The sequence below is a fragment of the Anabas testudineus genome, chromosome 6 (assembly GCF_900324465.2).
Source record: "Anabas testudineus chromosome 6, fAnaTes1.2, whole genome shotgun sequence".
In the NCBI taxonomy this organism is placed as follows: Eukaryota; Metazoa; Chordata; class Actinopteri; order Anabantiformes; family Anabantidae; genus Anabas; species Anabas testudineus.
Window position 1 is genome coordinate 1,221,036 of NC_046615.1, and position 22,562 is coordinate 1,243,597.

The 22,562-nt window shown below is 39.9% G+C and overlaps 1 protein-coding gene across 1 annotated transcript in view; it reads left to right on the top strand.

The window, feature by feature from the left end:
- Positions 1 to 13,316: 13,316 nt before the first annotated feature.
- Positions 13,317 to 22,562, top strand: part of sv2bb (synaptic vesicle glycoprotein 2Bb) — a 31,435-nt gene continuing 22,189 nt past the window's right edge. The window contains exons 1-2 of the mRNA XM_026364711.1: positions 13,317 to 13,831; positions 15,086 to 15,312. Coding sequence (XP_026220496.1) covers positions 13,608 to 13,831; positions 15,086 to 15,312 — 451 coding nt within the window. The 5' untranslated portion in view covers positions 13,317 to 13,607. The remainder of the gene's footprint in view (positions 13,832 to 15,085; positions 15,313 to 22,562) is intronic.

Here is a 22,562-nt window from a genome sequence, read left to right on the forward strand (position 1 = left end):
TAGTCATACATATTTTATTGTGATAAATGCTATTTACAGGGGGTTCCTTCAGTACTTTCCTTCACCCCACAGCCTGTGTAAAAGACCCGAGAGTGGGGTCAGGTGTTGGGAGAGAAGGAGTGTGAATTTGGTGACATTTTCTTGCGAGACCAGGTACTGTGGTTGTTTTACTGAAGGAGCTGTGTTTGTAATAAGATTTGAACTCAAGTACAGTTGTTTTTACACTGTCTTCAGTATGCTGATGATTACTTTACTCAACAAAGTAACCACAGTTTGTAATGACATGTAAACCTCTGGCAGCACACTTCTGCTGGATCTAAAAAGTCTCCATACATACCAGTTATCAAGCACCACTGTTGTTAGTCCTACATTATCTTGAGAAATGCTCAAACCCTATTTCTACAGCAGTTGCTGAGAGTATTTCTATTTTCTAGGGCTCCCTAGTGAAATTATAACTGATACACTAAACAAGCTGGTAGAATGGTATACTGCAGAGAGAGAGAGAGAGAGCTATTTGGGTTTGGCCTGATTTGTAATGCAGGGAAAAAAAGAAGCAGATTGAGAAGATGAAGAGTGGGAGAAAGCAAAGAGAGGATGGAAAAAGAAAGAGATGACAGAACATGTGGGAATTTTACATAAACTGTGAGTTTTTATGTGAAGTTGTGTCAAGCTGCTAAAGGCACGCATCATGCAAGACAGCTAATTAAGATTTAATGTTGTTCACTGGGTCTTTGATGCATATGATTAAAGGATTCTCCATATCTATATATACAATAAATATGTTATATACTGTATATAGTGTATAAAGCACAAATACATGTATTTCTTTATGCACAGGGGAGCAGTGGTGAGAGCTCCTCCCTTACTCTCCTCACTCCCTACTCCCTACTGTTAAGCAATTATTTCACTCACAGATGCTAAGTAACATTGCAATTCGGGTACTAAATTAATTTATGAAGGATTCAAAATCTAAAAAAATGTATTTCAGGAAAGGAAACTGAACTTGGCGGAGCATTAATAAGATTAGGCTGATGACCAAAGGAAAACTGATGTTGCAGAGCGGCTCTGGGAATTCTGCCAGCAGAATGAGGGTCATATTTTAATCAAACTCCTTTTCATTAATTAGTATTTGCTTTTCAAGCTGAAGAATGGGCAGGCACAACAATTTGGCAGCCTACTCCAATCTAATCCAATCTAATTTGCTGAGTCAATCGCTAAAATGCAAACCCTCTGGATCCATGTCAGACAGCAGTTGTGCAGAGTCATCCATCCAGTCTTGTTAATAGTAGATGTCTTTTTCTTTCTCTAGAGAAGGCATTCAAACATTTCAGTTAAACTGGGGTGTCCATTAACAACTGCAGAGTTTTAATGTAAATCCCAACAATCGTTTGGTTTGGATTCATTTCACTGATGAATCAAGCTTTATTTATGCTTCTACACAGAGCCCGGCCATAGGCCACGTACACCTTTGTCAGCATTCATTCATGTGCACAGTCTGTGCTGCTGTTGGTGGGATTACATGGCACTGTGTTGAGATATTGTGGTGCACTTCAAACAATCGCTACTAAAACTGATCAGATCATATTCTACAATGTAGAAAAGACACTGACATCAGAGGACATAGTCTGACGCTGTTGAGTGGTCCAATCATAGAAGCTGCTTTCTGTTTTGCCACAGCACGTTGTTAAATTGGGGCACATCATAGAGAATGCTGTAGGGTCCTATACTGAAGCGACAGCACTGGCCTTGGTCACCAAAAACAGCCAGATCTGTGCATAGACAGATATGATTTATAAACTCCCATTGTAATGATGGTGTAAGCTGAAGCATACAGCTGCATAGAGTCTTAAATTACAATATATATGTGTTTTCTCCTTAGAAAGGACAAAGCACATAGACAAACAACAACTTACAAGTGGGCAACAAAGTAATTAAAACTCAAAGTTAGGCAGAAGGCATTTGAATAGCCACAAAAGGTGGGTGAGAGATTGTTTTTCCTTTTTTTTTGTGCAGAGGAAGTTTTTGAATAGTGGGGGTGAAGCTGCTGAGTGAGCAGAGTTATGTAGGTCCCTCTGAGCTGAAAAGATGTACTTAGGACCATCAGACACTGTTTGTTTGCAGAGTGCAGTCGGCGACGGGGCCTGTAGACCTGGGTTACAGTGCTCAGGTACAATAAGAAGGTGCTGTTGAGCCAACCCATATATAGGTAACAACACTCTGAACCCAATTCAGGCAGATGCTGAAAGCCAGAGCGACAGCAGCGTGACATATGCTTTTTGATTGGGTGAACAATCCCATGCAATCCCTTATTATCAGTTTTTAATGATTATTTTTTATTTATAGGACTTTGTAGAGATTGGTTTTCACTTTCACGAATGAGTCTTGATCAGTATTGCTTTCTGACATTTGAAGCTGTGGAAACAAGTGGGAATTATGGGCAGAAACCAGCAACTGTGGCTGTGTTTCCTTCTTTCTCTCCCTCATGACTTAATCATGATGATTTAACATGTAAAGACAGTTCTAGTTAATAATGGAGCTGAAAAAAACAGAAGGAAAGAGATGAAAGAGACAGATACGGATAAAAATGCACATCTGAAGAACTGGGACATTATACAGTGTGTGTAAAGCTGCAGGACTTCATGATGATTGAAAATATCGCTTCAGGCATCGCCACTCTCACACTAAGTCAACACATCTGTCACTCCTCTACACCACCTCCTCCTCCCTTCACCCGTCCCTCCCTCCATGCATCTATCCATCCATCCATTCCCCTCCCACCAGCTGCCCATATGCCTCTTTCAATCCCCCTTTACACCCCTCCTCAACCCCACCCCAAACCCTACTCTCCCCAGCAGTTGGCTTAATGGAACGTTCTTGCACATAACACAGTACAGAAGTGGACTGAACCATTGTGCAAGTGGTGGGTGGTGAGCAGGGAGGAGCGCTGCAGAGAAAGAGGGAGGCAGGGCAGTTCTTTGCTGCTCTAATCCTCCAGTCCTGTCTGTGTGTGCGTGCGTTGATGCTCTTTAAATATAGTAAGTACAAACTCCATATGAGAATTTAAAGCCTAGAAATGAATTTTAAAATTTGTTGTCAGGTTGGGACACCGTCAAATGGATGCAAACTTGACTCTGGTCTGGTAAGAGAAGTGTTTTTCGGTGTAGTTTGAGTTGCTTCGGTCGTATTTGACTTGGTGCGGGCTGCAAAAACTGATGTGTGCTTTGAATGTAATAAGGATTTTAATATTTTGGAGCACCACCAGATAAATATATATATGAAATAATTATGGATTTATTAAAATTTTCATTATGAGATCAAATGCAATAGTACAATGTGTCATTGTTAAGTTACAGCTTGAAAGGAATAGATAATGTGTATGCAGTATTAGAAGATCAGACAGTACAACTTTTGCTCCAATATGTCAGCAGCTGTAAGTACATAGATGTGCTTTAGGTAACATATAGAAAAAATAGAAAAAAAAAACAAAACATTGTGAGCATGTTGAGTATAGATTGTTAAAGAGTAAAGGTGCAAAGTAAACAGGGACACAAATCTATTAATAACAAGCAGGAAGTACAAAAGCTCCTATTGAAGCAGAGGAGCTTGCCAGCAGCATTATGTAATCAATGCACACACACACAGACACAACTCATGTTACAGTCTTTGTATATATGTAATAATAATAGTATGATAAGACTTTGTTTCTGTTCTTTGTTGTCGATTCAGTTGCTGTGTAACATGGACTTTACATAGATTTTACATAGCAGGGTCTGAAACCAGTCTCTGTATCTTTATTGTCTTCTGTAACTGAGCTATGGCAAAGCTTCTTGTATACTGATGAGCGCAGCGTCATCCGAAGTGTACATCTGTCAAGGCTGTAAACATGCCTTGAGCACTCCTCGTTCTCGTGCTAAAAGGAAAGACAGAAGAGTCCGCAGCAGCAAGGACCTTATACAGATGTGGGACACATAGTCAAAAGAGGGGGCCACATCTGGAAAATGAGCAAAATGTAAAACCCTGCATTTAGAATATAATAAGTCACTGATTATGTTCACTGGAAGGGATGCCATCATAAGCCATAGTTTCACCTTTATTCCTGACAGAGCCATATTCCACACAATCACTGGACATCGTAAACATGGCATTTCAATAATTCTTCTTGTAAGAACAGGCTAAAATTGGAATCAATGAAATGAATTAACGTCACCTCATATTAAGTACTTTATATCACTCCGGTCCATGTTTATTTGTTGGAGACTTTTCATCTTGAACCCACTGGTTTTCTTTCATTTTTATATCATTTAAAAAACAATTTAGCAGCAATTAGCAGAAATGTTGTTTTCTTAAAACTCAGTAATTCATTAAACAGCATGTCTGCATTTATTTCTGTTAAAGTTACATTACTGTTTCGTACACGTGCAGTGCACATATTTAAAAGCACTCTCACTTACAGCTGTGTTAGAATAGTTGTTGTGTTAATTGTATGACAGGAACATATTATATTACTAAAATGTAAAAACAAGAAACTTGTGGTCAACATGGAAAAACACCTGGTCCTTTAAAAACAGCTGATAGCACATATTTGATGATGCACTGAACCACAGTGCAGCGTACTTCTGCTCCAATTTGAAACAGCAGACTGCACAGTACCTAAGGGAGTGTACGTCTTTGTATGTGTGTGTGTGTGTGTGTGAGTGTGAGAGAGAGAGGTCTCTTCCTGCTGTAGATAGGAACATGATGAATTATTAATCTTGTCTAAATGACTGGGCTGACTATGTGGCTTTCTCTTCAGCTTCCTGTCCTCACATCTATCGTGGGTTTAAGCATGGTTGTTTTTGTCTTTCTGCTCACACTGTTTTTCACATCAGTTTAATTCCAAATGCAGTAGGTTGATAAAGAGGAGGCTCGACTGTCAACGCTTAATACACATCTCCATACCCATTAGGAAATGAGAATTCTGTTTAGTCTTTCCTCTTCAGTTCACAGGGAGTGGAGTGTTTTATGGAGTTACTTACTCTCTATCGTTTCCTCTGAAACTGTAATGTCTCCACTGACCTTGATGATGAGTTATCTGCTCCAGAAAGTGCGATTCTGGGAAGAGATGCAGTGGAGAGCGGGTTTTGACACCTGATTTATCCTTTCCTTTGATGATTTGGCTAGTCATGATAGCCTAAGCAAAGACTGACAGAGGCAAAGCTCCCACCAGAATCAGGAGGTGAAATGGAGGGACCCCAGTCAAGAACCTATGGATAGACCTTGAAGGTAGAACACTTACTGCAACACATTCTAGCCCGAGGATACTCTTGGCAGCACATGATAGGCAGCAAAATACCCATAGGTGTCAATCCAGAAACACTGCCAGAGAAAGGCCAGTTAGCACAGGAATAATGTATTGCCGATATTACTTTCTTTTACCTCACCTTCAGTGGCCCAGGTGAAAACATCAGCAAGGCAGGAGGGCACCAAGGTGGGATTAGATTACCCAGGACTCTCCTGTGAGTCAATCTGACCAGATATAAATTGATCCTGTTGAACCTGTGATAGGGTAAACTGGAAATGGCTCAAAATGAGAGTTTACTGAGCCTAGTGTGAGCATAAAGATCAGACACTGGAGCAATTTAAGAAAGTCATGTGGTCTGATGAGTCCAGATTTACTCTGTTCTAGAGTGATGGGCATGGACAAGCCTATAGGGACAGTGCTATGATCTGAGGTTGCTGCAGTTGGTCAAGTCTAGGATTAGCAATGTTATATGTCCAAAGAATAAGGTCAGCTGACTACATGAATATACTGAATGACCAGATTATTCCGTCAATGGATTTTTTCTTCATCGGTTGCACAGGCATATTCCAAGATGACAATGCTCAAATTGTGAAAGAGTGGTTCAGGGAGCATGACACATCATTTTCATACATGGATTGGCCACCACAGAGTCCAGACCTTAACCCTATTGAGAATCTTTGGGATGTGCTGGAGAAGAATGTACAGCGGTCCAATTCTCCCATGATCAAACCCAACAATCCCATTTGAGCAAGCATTAGGCAACAGTGGAAAGGAAAAACTCCCTTTAGAGGTAGAAACCTCCAGCAGAGCCAGGCTCATAGTGGGCGGCCATCTGCCTCGACGGGTTGGGGTGAGTGGAAAGAGAAGAGACAAAAGAACAGCAGGCAATAAAGACAATAACAAACAGCAAAAACATTAGGCAGGTCAACTGGATTCTGGTGATATACAGCTTCAAGGCCGAGTATACCTGCAGAACAGTACAGAGAGAGGGAGATAGAGAGGAGGAAACACAACTAAAAGAGAGAGAAGACACAAAGTTAATAACATGCAATGGTGGCATTTGCATTGGTACAGGAGAAAGGAGAGAGGAGAGGAGCTCAGTTTATCAGTAGAGGTCCCCCAGCAGACTAACCTATATCAGCATAACTAAGAGATAGTTCAGAGTCACCTGATCCATCTCTAACTATAAGCTTTATTAAAAGGAAAGTTTTAAGCCTAGTCTTAAATGTGGAGAGGGTGTCTGCCCCAACCTGAACTGGGAGCTGGTTCCACAGGAGAGGGGGTTGATAGCTAAAGGCTCTGCCTCCCATTCTACATTTGGGCTGGGGAAATATGGAACTATGAGGTCTTTAAGATAAGATGGTGCTTTATATGTTGAGGAAAATAATTTTAAAATTAAATTCTAGATTTTCTTGGTGAAAAATGAAAAAATGAATGCAACTGTGGATGGGAATACATTTTGTGACAGTGACATTGCAAAAGCTAAACACTGTCACAATGAATGCGTGCCATAATCTCCAACGAAATATTAGAGAGTGTGACTTGGTAAGCAGTGTATATAATATAAATTCTTATGATTTATTAGATTTGCTCCTTCAAACTAGTGCCTATTTCACTATCTTCACCAGAAAACGATTTCATTGTTGAGCATCTGATCTAGAGCTAATGACACAGACCCCAACCCTGCAAGCCTCAGCATCAACCACAAATAGTCTCTGCCTGATTCAAGACATTTTCTTGTATGGATGCTTGTGGGTAATAACTAACAAAGTGTGAAACCAGTCAACCATTAGATCCCAATCTGACCCAGCATCTGTTTCAGACAAGCCTCCTCTCTTCTGTCACTAATTATCTGTCTCTCACACAGAGACAAAAAAAAAGTGACTAATGTCAGTGACAACAGGAAAACACAATGGGATGACAGAGAACAGTACAGCATTGGTTTGGGGCAATTACCTAGTCAAATAGTTCTGCTCGAGTGGGATTGTGTTTTTTTTTTTTACATAATATCTATGTTGTTGTGTTGCTATATTCTGTAAGTTCTTAAACCTTACATTGTAAAATTACTTGACATTACTTGTGGTTTGGCACTATGTAAAAAGACTCAATTGAAATTCAATGTTGCACTGGTAAAGCCGTTTTTAATGTGATCCCTCAAGTATACAAATCTATAGGTTAAGTTGGCCAGTTGCTAAAGGCAGCAACAGGCGGATCCTAAACACTCTGGAAATTAAATAATAAAATTTTGTAGATGAAATGTAGATATACAGACAAAGCAGTTGTCATTAGCCTATTATGCGTATGCATAGGTTATGAATATCCTATATTTCAATCCGTTATGTTTTCAGAACAGAAAATTAACTTTAGAGTAACTAGACTGCCATTCAGATAGAAAAAGGACAGGCTTGCTGAAACCTGCACACACCCTGCTGACTCTGCTATCAGATTAATTATGCGTCAGTCCTCACTGATAAAACTGGGTCAGTCACTTAAAAGAAATGGAGAGAATGGAACTCAGTCTGTGCAGATCATTTCCTGCTGGCAAGCTATCACAAACCTTTTGTTAGGCTGGGCTGCTGCTCATCACAGTTCAGCTGTCAATCATATCATTTAGCACTGCTGAGTCATATCAGGTATCAGGCTTCCTTTCATTCATTTCATTTTTACCTCCACCTTTATTGAACTTTTGGAGGATCCTGTCCACTGAATAACAAGGCCAGCAGAGCGCTGAGAGTAGCCAAAGTGAACTGTCTTAGGGCACAATTAAAATGTTCATATCAGAAAAGAGCAAAAGTACTGTTTAGAGTGAAATGCTTACAAAAACTATACAATAAGGACAGGGATTACATCAGATTTATGTCTAGATAAGAATGCAAAGTGAAAGAAGAGGTAAAAACAAAAGGTGGGGTACATTTTTTAACTGGCATGGCATGCAGCCGGCATGGTAACTAGCCTGTTGTCTCTGGAGTTGTCTCAGTCATCCACTTCAGCTTCATTACGCTATGTTCGGGGTAGTATCCATTCTACTGGATTCAGCAAGTAAATTACATTTTTTATTAAGCATTTCCGTGATTGTTCTTTGTGAATGAACAATAATCACATCCTTCAATGAAGCACCAGGTATTACAAATTGCATATTTCTGTGGCTGGGGTGGTTAAAGTTTATGGTAAATCTGTCCAGTGTTGCCTATGCTCCTGTAGCGGTTCCACATGGAATGGTTGTTGATCTGTTATGGTTAATCTTCAGAATGTGGTTGCTGGAAAAGAGGAGGTTGTTTCAGCAACTGGAACACACCACAGACCTGCCGGTACTCATACTTACCCACAGAGGACTTTAGAAATTCAAATACAAATGGAGACACTTTGGGACTGAGCAGAGCGGCCAGTCAAAACGACACCAAAAGCACAACAAACACTCATCTGTGAGGCAAAGAAACAACCTTGAGTGACAACCAAAGATTTGAAAGCATCATTAGAACTAGCTACCTTCCGTGTTTATGAGTCTACAGTAGGTAAAACTGAACAAACAGGGTGTCTATGGCAGGACAAAAAAGAAGGATGTTGCTGCTTAAAAGAACATTGCTTCACAAATTTGCCAAAGAGCACATTGACACTCTACAGCAGTATTGGCAAATTGTATTGTTAACTGATGAAACTAAGGGTGCTTTCACACCTACAGGATTTAATTCTATTAAATGGGACTCAAGTTTGTTTTCCCTCTTGGTGTGGTTCGTTTTGTGTATGAACATGGTAATCGCACTCGAGTGTGCACCAAAACCATTACCCCGAGACCAAGATGTCCAAAAAATATGACAGAGCTAAAGCAGTTCTGGCTGGGAGAATGGGCTAAAATTCCTCCTGAACAATGTTCAGGCCTGATCCACAGCTAGAGGAAGCACCTGGTTGAGGTTCTTGCTGCCAAGGTCAACCAATTATTAAAAATCTGAATTCTAGACCAAAAGGCATCACTGGATACTCAAAGTGTCCCACTGGGGTGTTGAAAGATGTCTTCAACTCATCACCCTCTCTGACTTGAACCAGATGGTATGCGTTTTTGAGATCAAGTTTTGTAAAAATAGTACCATCCCGTAACAGTTCAAAAGCTGATGAGATTAGTAGAAGGTAGTAGTGGTTCGAAAAAGAAACCGGCACCTGCTGGAGAGGAGGATGGTCAAATAAGCCCCGTCCAGGAACTTCTTCATGGCGATGTGCTCAGAGGCAGACAGAGTAGAAGCGGCCTTTGGGTGGAGTAGTACCTGGGAGGAGATCTATGGTTTATGAGGTGGCAATGAGGTGGCTTTAGATTTGTTGAAAACCTCTGAGATCAAGGTAAACGTCTGGAACACATGACAGGTCTGGGAACTCCTCAACGTTCTCCACTGCCTTGAAAGGTAGAGGGTTATATTTGATGCATCATTGTCTCTCCTCTGGAGAGAGCTTGGTGCACCCAATCTGCATAGGTTTAGGTGTGGGGCGTCTAGCAGGCAGAGGTGATGTTGTCTTGGCTGGAGGAGCAGACACAGTCCTGGTGAAATCTTGATTATGAGACAGAAAAGCAAAGAAAAGTCCTCTGAGAAAGCCCCACAGGATCTGGCTGGTCCTGTAAATAGGAAAATCACAAACCCCACCTTGGTTGGAACTAGAAATAGATGGAGCACTCGGTTAAAAAAGGATGAGTGATGTCACTTCCCCAAGATGGCAGCCCCCTTAGGTTGGAACATGTGATGAATGAGATGACGGGTTAGTAGAGGGGGGATTGAGCCTTCAGGGATGAAAGTCTCTGCAGCAGTCAACAATCATGTTTCGTGGTGAACCGTCAATCTTCCAGAGATTCAAAATCTGTCCACAGTCAAATGTCACAGATTAACAGAGCCAGTCCAAAGTCATACACAAGGTTAACAGAAAGGGCACAGAAAAAAACTCACAGTATCCAAAAGGGGTTCTGGCAAAGACAAGGTTCAGGTCATGCAGCTGGATCGATATTGAAAGAGCAGCCGGGAGCGATCGCTGGATAGTTGTCTGTCGTAGAAAAAAGATTACCTGGCGAGGAGCAGAGGGCGCAGACTCTAGTAATTGGATGAGAGTGGAGTGGTGAGGGAGAAAACAGGAAGGGGACCATATAAGTAGAGAGGGAAACAGGAAGGAAGACCAGAGTCCGTGACAAATAGATGGTACTAGGTTAGTACACATTAAAGTTTAACAAATAGTCAAACAAAGTAGAGTAATACATCTAATAGCCAACACCCCAACCGCTAATGGTACAGTATTGTTAGTCTAATGGAATAATGGTCTATCATCACCAAGAGCCTCAGTCTGACAAAACCACACAAACAAGACAGACAGGAAACTTATTTATTTGTCACAGTTGTCTCTGTTAAGAGCTAGAAACAACAGTTTGGAGTGGAAAATCCTTAATGCAGTGTTTTACCTTTAAAATGGCTCATGATTTAATTAGGCAAAAACAAACACAATGATCCACAATGACGGTCCAGCCATCAGACAACAGTGACTCATCACTCCACAATGAAAGTGGAAACACACCACACTTTGTACAGTTTTCATAGGGACAGTTCACTCAGCAGAAAACATGAAGGTTACATGAAAGTTGTAGACTGTTAATTTTATGGATTATTTGATGCACTTGAAGAAATGTTGAATTAGCTCTTTATAAAGTCGTGTGCCACAAAGTGAATTTCATTAGCTGAGAGATGTGTAGGTCAAAATAAACCTTTAAATAATAAGAATAGAATTGGAGAATAAAGGCTGTGGTGTCACCCGTGTGATCCATTAAACATAACAACACAGTAATTCAACAATTAATTTTTATATATCACCACAAATACTGTAATAAATATATGTTGCTGACAAAATTAAATTTCTCAACATAGAACCTCATGGCCATGTAGGTTAAGAAGAATAAGTAAATATATGTTAACAAAATAAATAGATAAATAAATAGAAGTCTGACTTTGCTTTAAGGATTTCATTATTTCATTATTCATGACTTAAAACAGAACATTTTAAATAATACAACAAATACAATAATACAACAAAAAGCATGGGTCATTGGCTACAGTCCCACTAATCGTAAACGTCTTATATATAATATAAATATATATTTGCAACACAGGGACAGAAGTTGCTCTAACATTCTTGTTTGTAATTTTCTCTCCTCAGCATCTCTTTTGCTTTCTCTGGCCTGTGTTTAGTGTGATTCATAGTGGTACTGAACATCCGTGTGTTGTTCTCCATTTAAAGTGCTGAGTGACAGAAGACATTTAGTTTGAAATATAATTATAAAACAATCATGCTCTTTTGTAGAGGTAACATCATTTTTACCATTTTTCTTTGTTGTATTTTTTTTAGTACGATTCTGTCGATCCAAACATAACATTAAAATTTTTGTTAGTTTACAAGTTAATTGTAAACTTGTGTGGAAAAAGAAGCCTGATTTTATCTGTGATTTTTTATGTAATTGTGGCTTGGCAGTGTGCACCATCACTCCCATTAAAGACTGTGGATTAAACTCGGGCTGGGCAGTATACTTGACTTTTTTCATATCATTTATAATCTGAGACAGATCATAAATTACCTAATTTTCCGCACTATAAGATGCACCGCATTATAAGGCGCACCTTCAATGAATGGCCTATTTTAAAACTTTTTTCATATATAAGGCGCACCGCATTATAAGGCGCACCTTCAATGAATTGCCTATTTAAAAACTTTTTTCATATATAAGGGGCACCGCATTATAAGGCGCATAGAATAGACGCTACAGTAGAGGTTGGGGTTACGTTATGCAACATTAGATGGAGCTGTGCTAAAGGGAATGTCAACAAAACAGTCAGATAGGTCGGTCAAACTTTATTAATAGATTATAAACCAGCGTTCTGAAAACTCTGTTCACTCTTAAAATGATGTTGATGATGTGCTCTGGCCGTGTCATGCCTTTCAGTTCAAGTGATAAATGAATAACAATAAGTTGTGACAAAGGCAGCTAAAAAGTATTATAGTATAGTTCTTAAAATTTGTCAGAGTGAGAGTTGTGTATTTTAGTTGATCTCTGTTAAGATAATTAGTTGCAGAGTGAGCGCTCTTTCCACTCTCTGTTCAATAGAACAGCTTTGACATATTTTCTCCGTTGGTAAATTAAACTAGTTTAGTTTCCACAGTAAAACCAACTGGTTCATGTATATGCTGAGTGTGCTTTATACGTTTGTGCATTTGTCTTTGTAAGTATTAACATGTTTATTGTTATTAGAAGTATGTTAGTTGTTACCTGTTACATGTGATAAATTACGTGTGCGTGTTATTCTAATTAGCTTAATTCAAGTCAAGCTAGCGTGTGCTAGTGTAACGTACCAAATGTGTAACGATGTGTATTATTAGTTAATTTAGTTTCTTTCAGTTACATAAAGAAAAGATAGGATAAAATGTAGTAATGTAATGTTAAATTCTCTGCTGGTCTATTTTCTACTTCGTGACTGATCGACTTTAGTTTAAACTCTGCTTCGTAAGCGTGTCTCTTAATAGGAGCTATTTTGGGGTCTTTGCACAAACACACAAATGGAAATGAAACGGCACGCTACGCGAAGTCTTATATCCCAGCATGCACCGCGCGCTACTTCTTCTACGAGGGAGAATGGAGTCGGCGGCTGCTCACCGTAGTTGTGAGACCTGCTGCGGTTCAATATTGGTCCATAGATAAGGCGCACCGGATTATAAGGCGCACTGTCGGCTTTTGAGAAAATTGAAGGCTCTTAGGTGCGCCTTGTAGTGCGGAAAATATGGTACCCCTAGACCTTTGGTGTAGGGGTAACTTTCCCTCTCCTCATGTCTCCATCCTCCTTCTTTATATATGTATATTAAATAGTCACCTTGTAGCTGTCCCTCTAGCACCTCTTATGAGACAAATCGCCCCTTCTGTATTTAACTTGAGTAGAGGAAGACTAAGAGTACGTTCTTCTTTGTTTTGTTTTCAGGGGTGAAAATTGAAGAAAAGACCTGACAGGACCCTGGAGTCACCAGAAACATCACACCGAGTACAAAAAGAAACTGACATATTACCACATAGTTAGGAATTCCATCTTGAGCTAATTTTTTCTCAGAATATCTATCTATTATTTAGCATATCATGCGTAAATAAGATGCGAGGCACAGAAAACTAACTGACTTTGCACATCTTTAAACACAGTTAACACTATTATTGATGCTAAATTAATTAACAATAACTTGGCAATTAACTTGGCATGCTTACTTCTAAAATTTTAAGCCAAACCAGACAAATTTAAAACCAAACCAAACGCAAGCTTTTTAAACCAAGATGTCTCACCAATACAACACATACCAACAAGAAGGGGTGGACAGCTATGGGTCTTACGGAGAAGGTGGTGGTGGATATGATTACCAGGCAGACTACCCATCCCAGGAAGAGGACGCCGCAAGCGATGTGACAGAAGGACACGACGAAGAGGATCAGATGTATGAAGGAGAATATCAGGGGATTCCACATCCTGATGAGGTCAAAGCTGCACAAAGAGCTGCACGGTGAGACACAGCATACCCATAAATGATTTGTAACAAGCTGGTGATAGGTATTTGTGCAACCATCTCACAACAACAAGTGTGTACAGTTAGTTAGTGAGAGGCTGGGACAGTATAAAGAAATGAATGACATGCACCCGTATGTTTGGTTAGTTACAGAGACTACCTTTGGACTGTTACCTGCTGTTGTGTGTATTGGAAAATCACTATTGGGATCTGGCTGCAGAGTAACACTGTTCTTCACACACTCTTTATATTATATACATTGTTGTTCAGTCAACATCTTATGTGGTGCTACGGTTTGCTGTTTCTTATCATAAAAAAGTTTTCTATGTGACTTGCAAAACTCAAGAGAACAGTTTTTAGTCAACATTGCAGCAGTGGACCAGAAAATAATTGAATTCCTTCTATCAGCCCTTGATCAATAATGTTAAATGTTACCAAGTTGCCCAACATGTTATAATAATTCATGACAAGTGTTCCCCCTCCACTTTTGTCCTTCCTACCTGCATTTTTTCTGCAGAATACTGCACACATGAAGGGTTGTTTATCTCATACGGTGACACCTGTGCAGGTTTCAGTAAAAGTTTAATGGCCATGGTCTCTCTCTCTCTCACATAGAAACCACACTTCCAGGTTTTAGTTTGGTTTTCTTTCTCCTTATTTAACGACATGCACACACTTTATCTTCCTCACAAGTATTCACTGCATACACTACTGAAAGCCTACACCTTGCAAAACCTAAAGCATTGTGTTTTCTTTCTTATTGTGATGTGTTTATAATAAACTGTTATTGAAGTTGGTATATAATTGTGTCGTTTGTGTCCTTTGTTACAAACCTTGGGCCAGTTTGTGACAACCAGGGGCACGTCCGGGATCAACTTTCATCTTTTCAGCTGTGTTCAAATTTGAATCGATCGAGGTTGCTATGTCTCTACTCCCTTTTATATTAGTGTTTGTTTGTTTGTTTGACACTGTAGTGGGGTTTCCTTTGCTTGTTTTTGACTTATTTTGTACTATAATTGTTCATTAACTGTTTTGGTGGGGGAAAATGCTGCATTTGTGTCAGTTGCTTATAGGGGTGAACTGTTCAAATATCATTTTTGTTGAGTTTTTAATATTTATGCACAGGCATTTTGCACAAATGTTAGATGAGGCCATTCAGTTCAGTACAGTATAAAAGATGTCAAATGTTGTTTTCAGTGTGAACTTTCATACTTCCTACCATCTTCATCCTGTTTCCTCTGTATGTCCTAGGGCTAAAGCTCGTGGAGCTGGAAGTGTAATCTCTGAACTAGAAGAGTTATCTCAACAATATGAGGAAATAATGGAGGACTGTGGCCACGGCAAGTTCCAGTGGACGCTCTTCATAGTGCTGGGCTTGGCTCTTATGGCTGATGGAGTTGAATGTTTTGTGGTTTCCTTTGCTCTGCCATCCGCAGAGAAGGATCTGTGTCTGTCTAATGCCGACAAGGGAATGTTGGGTAAGAGATTTAATTATTTATTATTGCTTACACTGTGGTAATCTTTGTGCTGCTTTCAACTGACAAGAATGTGAGCTAGTGAGGTAGTGAATGACTTTTCTGATAAAAAGAAGATTGGTGTTTGACATCCAACATTGCAAGATCCAAAATAGCCTTTGGAAAAAAACGGGGGCCAAAACAGCAGGTGGATAAATTTAGATTCTATCTAGACCAGGGGTGTCCAATGCCGGTTGCTGAGGGCCACCATCCTGCTGGTTTTCTTACTATCTCTGTCCTACTCACTGCTGATTACCTGGATCAGGTGTGTTCAGCCAATCAGAAGCTAGAAGACTGATCCAGACTCTATATTCTTCAAGCATAAGGCCACGTTCACACATGCAGAAGTATTTTTAATACTTGTAAATTTAGTGCAGATATTCAGAAAGTCTCTGTTGTCATGTTGACAGGGGGAAATTTGTTTTGGGCTTGTTACATCAGTGTGTGTACTGGTATTGCTTTTGTCTGACATCAGAGCATGCTGTAACCTTCTTTGTTTAAAGAACAGACATGCAAGGCTGGTATACATTTATCTAATTGCACCATCCCTGTCTCCCGAAATCACATTTTTACACAACTAAACTGCCATCAGGAATATGTTTTTGTGGAAGGTCATGGTTAGTGGAAAGTCTGAAAATGTGTGTGGACAGCTACAGTTGGTTCTGCCTTCCCACCTCTTTGCAGATACATCTGTGATGTTTGTGAACCTCAAATGATGTTAAAAAAAAAAAACAAAAACGCAAAAGAAAACAAAACAGACGTGCTAAAGCTGTTACAATAATGTCAGTTAATGTGCTACTTCATCACCATCCAATTCTCTATTGTTTGAAAGGTTTCACACAACTTCAAACACAATGTGAAGAACAGTGTTTCTCCCAAACTAACCAAGTTGCTTTTCTTTCCCAAACTCAATCTCACACGGCACTCTGATGCCAGCTTGGGGCTGTAGTTGTCAGTCCTGCACATTACATACCCTCTATCCACCCCAAAACCTGCGATTCGCCCTTTCTTAATAAATGTAACATTTTATCCATTCACAAATGTTATGCCACTGTAATTTAAACTGTTTGCATTGTCTCTAATTAATCTGTTCTATTTATACATGCCAGTAACTTTGCTTATCACATTGTAGACAACACTCACATTTACTTATAACTTTTATGAAGTGAAAGAGCACATTGGAGCAACTGGATGGTGTAGTGGTAAGATCACCACCCTCCATGCTCCTTACGTTTACCTTGTACCTCACTTATATGTGTAGTATGTGTAGTTGCTTTAGATAAAAGTGTTTGCCAAATGACTTAATGCAAAGAGCAATTAATGCAATTACTGTTCCTATAATTGAATGAAGAAGAAATGGTACCCCTTGAAAGTGTTTGGTTATATCATGTAACTTGTTGTTCTTCTGGATGGGCTTTTCCTGTGATTCCAAACCCCCCCTGAGATATTATCAGTTAAGTAGATAACAATCCTGGTTTGACAGTCAGTGTTGTTTGTTGAGTCCTGTTTTCTTCAACATCATTGCTTCTATGATCAGTCAGTCAGAAAAATAATGTGACAGATGATGACAGAGACAGGAATTTGTGTCCTCACACTGTCAGCATTGGTTCAGGAAGTAAAGCAGCTAACCACCAACTGTGCTCAGACGCTGAGCATCTTCTGGTGGGTCAGGCAACTTGTCTGGCAGCTCTGCCTTTATGTGTATGTGACTCTTTGTGTGTGTGTGTGTGTGTGTGTGTGTGTGTGTGTGTGGGTACCAATAAGGTAGAAAATGCTATATAAGTGCAGAATCATTTACCATTTACATTCAGATTCTCAGAATATAATCTGTATGTTGTGAGTCTGAAAACAATAGAGTAAGACGTGAGTCAGGATGTTGGGACATGCCAGAACTCCACAGAAACATTTTAGTGTGATCAGTTAAATACTAAGCAATCTATGTACGTAATAGATGTTGTTGCCTTATTTGTGTTTATCAATAGCAATCTTTACAGAACCTTCTTTCCCCCTTTGCAACCAGCTTACAAAGCATCAAACAGGGGCCGAGAAACAAATAATGGATTTTCTCCTTCCACGTTGCAGTCTCTTACTCTTACTTGTTACCATTTTTCAGCCCTCACTCTCTGGTGCTGAAAACAAATAAAAATAGGTATTCAGTGACTACTGCAGTAGATTCCTTTGCGTTCCTACATATCTACCTGCATACCCTTTTCGGCTCTCCTAACACTCATTCCCTATCTTTCCCTCCTCCTTCCATGTAACCTTCTTCTCCTCTTTTGTTCTGCTGCCTCACACCTGCTCATTTCTCCCATCTTATTGTGATTTGGTGCAGAGCAGAATCTTTGTGTGTTTGTGTTTGTTTTCTGAGTCACAGTGATCAATAGTGTGTCCTGACCTTGGAAAGAGCCATGCAGCATCTTACTGCTGTCCCAGTTCTTTTGGAACTCTTTGGAAATCTATTATTATATATTCTTATTTTCTTTTCTGGGTCTACCTCCAATCAATAAAATCTTGTCATATTTTGTTAGATATGCCTTGATTTATTTTCAATAATGTGTGGTTTGTACAGTATGTTAGGATGAGGTTTTATAATTTGAGAGAGAATATGATTAGTCACACAGTCAGCTCACCCCTGCCGTGTTGCCATCTGCATTCTGGGGTGCAGCTTTGCCAGTTTACTAGTCTCTGGCACTAGTGACACTTACACTGGGAGGAGGTAGAGACATGTCTTGGAATTTTAGGACCAAAAAAAGCAGAATTAGCTCACTTACTACCTCCTTAATGTACCACACTGAACCTGACTGAAAGAAAAAACAGCACAATTCTCTTCGTAAAGGACCAAATCATTTTTAGGTCCACTCATGTTAAGCTAGTTGAAGGAAACCCCTCTTATGTATGATCATTTTGGGCTACTTAAATTCTGTATGTAACCATCACGAATATAAATAATAAAGACATTCTTTACTTTAAATAGTGTAAAATATCCAACAGGTCCTTTCAATGAGAAAGAGTTGTTTCTGTGCCCTCTAGGGGCACGATCTGAAAACACCTGATTAGTATTCTGTTGTGTTGTCTCTGCTTTCAAAAAACATACTAATCATTGCTATCTGCTTTAAGTAAGTTGCATCATCATTGCAGACAACAAGGTTGAGAAACAATAAAAATTGTCCCTCACAGCAAGCATGTCATCTCCACAAGGGAGCATGGGACATGTCTCCCCCTCTCTAATTGTATTAATCAATTAGTCTTAATCAATATGTATGTCTTGGAGTAAACCCATGCAAGCACAGTGGGGAAAATAGAAACAAACAGAAAGGGCTCACTGTGAGACAGGGGTTCAGAGCACTCTACCACTGTGGTGCCCATTACAGAAGAAGAAGAGGGTGAGCAGTTGGCAGCCACATACAGTGACATGCAGTGCCTGGGGTGCTAGCATGGAGTACTCAAGGGCACACCTGGTGAGAGAGAGAGAGTTTGAACCAGGAACACTCTGCATCCCAGGCTGTTGCTCTACCCATTCCTCTTCTTAACCACATGTACATATTTTTAAGAAGATGAAGGTATAGTTCATCAATAACCTTTAATAATTTATTTTTAATTATAAATGACAAAAAAATGCTTTAAATTAATGAGTTTATGGTTAAGAGTTAATTCTAAATTGAAGTCATCATCTCCTTTTCAGATTTAATCCTTACACATATAAAGACAGAAAGTATCTCATTCTGCCAAAGAGTTAGTGGATTTTAATGTTGATCCCATCAGGATGAGTGTTGCCATCAGCTCCATCAGCTCTAGTAGGAGTTCACCTCCATCGGGGTCAGTGCTGACACGAGCCAGAGAATATCATGACTACTTTTTTCAAAACTTGATTGATGATCCTGATGTCACAACACTGGCCTGAAATGACGTCACAACACTGCGTCGATAATGAGATCTAAACTGTGCGCTGGAAAAGTCGCGACAATTATATATTAATTATATATTAACTATATATTAATTTCAGTTAATAACAGATGACCTTTTTGAATGATGACAACACCAGCCCCTTCCCCTGAGCTCAAATATAACCTTACCCCTAACTTTAAATCGGCTCAGGACCTTAACCCGCTGACCAATAATTCAACCCCAGCAATAAACTCATTTTAAATCTATATTCTAATATAATCATAATACTTACACAATTGACAGAGATTTATCTTTCACAAGGGACCACAGTCTTTTGATTGGGTTCTTGTTGGGCCAAGACCCCTTAAACATAGCAGCTGACCAGATGTAAATACACCAAACAGTGTACAATACATTATATAATATAGCAGTTAATATGTTATTTGGATTGTCATGTTAAAAATGTATCTGTTATATGTAAAGTAGAAATCAAACATGGCTTTTGTGAGTGGAACATCGTTACAGACATTCAACATTAACACTGTGGCTTAAGGTGCAGCTCTCACATGGCTGTTTTCTATTTTGTCTGCTCCATTGGTATAAGTGAGAGTAGGACAAAGATCTTAAGATTCTTGATCTTTTATGGAACATGACCATTTTCTGAAGATTAAATATTTCAATAAATGCCCTTTGATTATTTCAAAAAATGATTTCTTCTTAATGTCTTTATATTTTTGGGGATTTAGATGTTACTCCTCTATGGAGTGTGTTGACACTTCAAAAAGTCTGTTTAAGTTGAGACAATTGCAGGAATTTGAACCGTTGTATAATCTGTAACCTCTCCTTATACCTTGTACCCTCAACTGTATAGCTCAACACACCCAACCCAGCAGCCATTCAGCATCACAATGGTAAAAATATAAGATCATGGAAGAAATATAAAACAAACTGCACCCAAACCATTGCACATAGACACTATAGGGCAGTATAGTATACTAATCCTGCAAATGTTCTCCACTTTTGACATCTGCATAATCATTTCTGCAAATGTCATTTTGTCATTTTGTCGCAGTAACAAGTGAATTTCCCCCTTAGGGAGCATTAAAGTCTCATCTTAGAAACTGATTTGACTTGTTTTGATTTAAATTTCTGAACCTAGGGACTGAGAGCTGCTGTTTTTTTTCAAACTTTTAGAATTTTGTCTTTGATGTCTTTGTTGTTCCTGGTGATGTCATCACCTGGAACTAGTATACCTACCTCTCAAAGATAAGCTAAAGACAGTCTCCAATTAGTCAAGAGGACGCACACAAGTGACCTTTTTGCTACGTTTGTAAAGTACTTGAAAGCAATTGCTTGCAATATTTAATTTTACTTCATCTTCATAATTTTCAACTTGAAATGAAGATGGCACTTCAGGTAAAGGAGCGTGACATACTCCACAGTGATTCCACACGCTACCTGGTAATGAACTTCAGTGGAGAAGGATGCTTTGGAAAAGTCGCCAAGTGTCTTGATTTAGTAACGGCCAAGATGGCAGCGGTGAAAATCCTTAAAAAAGGTGAAGAGCACTTCATTCAAAGTGAAGTGGAAATGCTGGAAGCAATCAGGACCCTGGACCCAGATAAAACAAACATTGTGCGATTCATAGAGAGCTTCACATTCCAAAACCTCTCTTGTCTGGTTTTTGAAAATCTGGACCGAAGCCTTTGGGACCTGATGAAGGAGAGACGATGGTATCCAATGGATCTTAGTGAAATTCGCCCAGTGATCCAGCAGTTACTGGTTGCTTTTCAGGCCCTGAAGGGTCTTGGCATCATGCACACAGACTTGAAACCTGACAATGTGATGCTGGTGAACCACAAGGACAAACCATTCAAGATCAAGCTCATCGACTTTGGTCTGGCTCTTCCAGAGTGGCAAGTACAGCCTGGTATGGTAATACAGCCTTTCTCATACAGGGCTCCAGAAGTAACCCTGGGCCTTCCCTTGTCCACAGCTGTTGACATGTGGGGAGTGGGTTGCATAATGGCACAAATGTACTTTGGACGGAGCCTGTTTCCCAGCGGCTGTGCATACCATTACATGGAAGTCATACTGCACCTCCTGGGGCAACCAGACCACTGGCATTTGGATTCAGGAAGAAACGTATGGAAGTATTTCACCCGGGACCCCAGCAATTCAGAATGGAGACTTAGGACGCCAACAGAGTACGAGGTTGTCACAGGTATCAAGCCACAGGAAACATGCAATATTATGAGCTTGTGCAGGGATTTGGAGCACTTGGTACAAATGAATCCAAAAAAAGCTGATCGTATTGAACTGAAAGATAGAATGGCATTTTTAAGCCTCCTAAAATGCTGTCTACATGTGAATTCTGCAGTGAGGATGACTCCCAGTGAAGCCATGACACACAATTTTGTTACAATGGCTCATCTGGTAGATGACAAGGGTACCAGTACTTATGCAGATATTGCCTTTCAGTTCATGAAAGCGTCCTGCATGTCTCACTTAGATGAAACTGACACCGCTGAAATTGCCACACAGGATTCTAGTGGCAACGAAGACTCAGAAGACCTTGGACTGTATTTGTCTGATTATTCAAATACTGTGCTTACACCTAGTAGACCAAAGACCCCTACTTCCAATTTCCAAAATCAAGAGAGTGAGCCCAACAGTGACAAATCAGACCTCTCGGACAATGGGAGTTCATTTGTGGGTGATTTAAACAGTACACGCACAAGTGGTTACTATGGAGATATTGATATTTCCAGTGATCTGGTGCCATCTACTGATAAATCATCCCTCCCAAAATTCAGTATTGAAGATGACATAAAGCCAGCATCCCCTCACTCTTCATACAGAGAATCATCCACTGACATGTCCAGCAATGAAGATTCAGCAGCAACCGATCATCGTGATGGAGACAGAAACACCACTACTTCCAGTAAGGACGAGACAGGCATCTCCGCTACTCTTGATGAAGACAACACAAACACTAACTGTGTGTCTGCATCTGACCCAACTGATGTAGCTGCGACCGCCACTTCTTCAAAAGATGGAGCAGCCACTACCACCAGAGCCGCTGATGCTGCTGATGACAACACTGACCCTGATGGAGCCGATACCAGCACTGGACCAGACGTAGCCACTATAAAGACTGGAACTGATGGAGCCCAGCAGAACACTTTCTTCAAAAGAGCCCGCAAATTCTTCGGCAGAATGAGGAAGAGAGTACGTTCCGTCTTTATATGTGGAAAGGTCGAGTTGGCAGATGATTCACTATCAACCATTAATAGGGAAGAACAAATTATTAATGGTTGATAGTGATT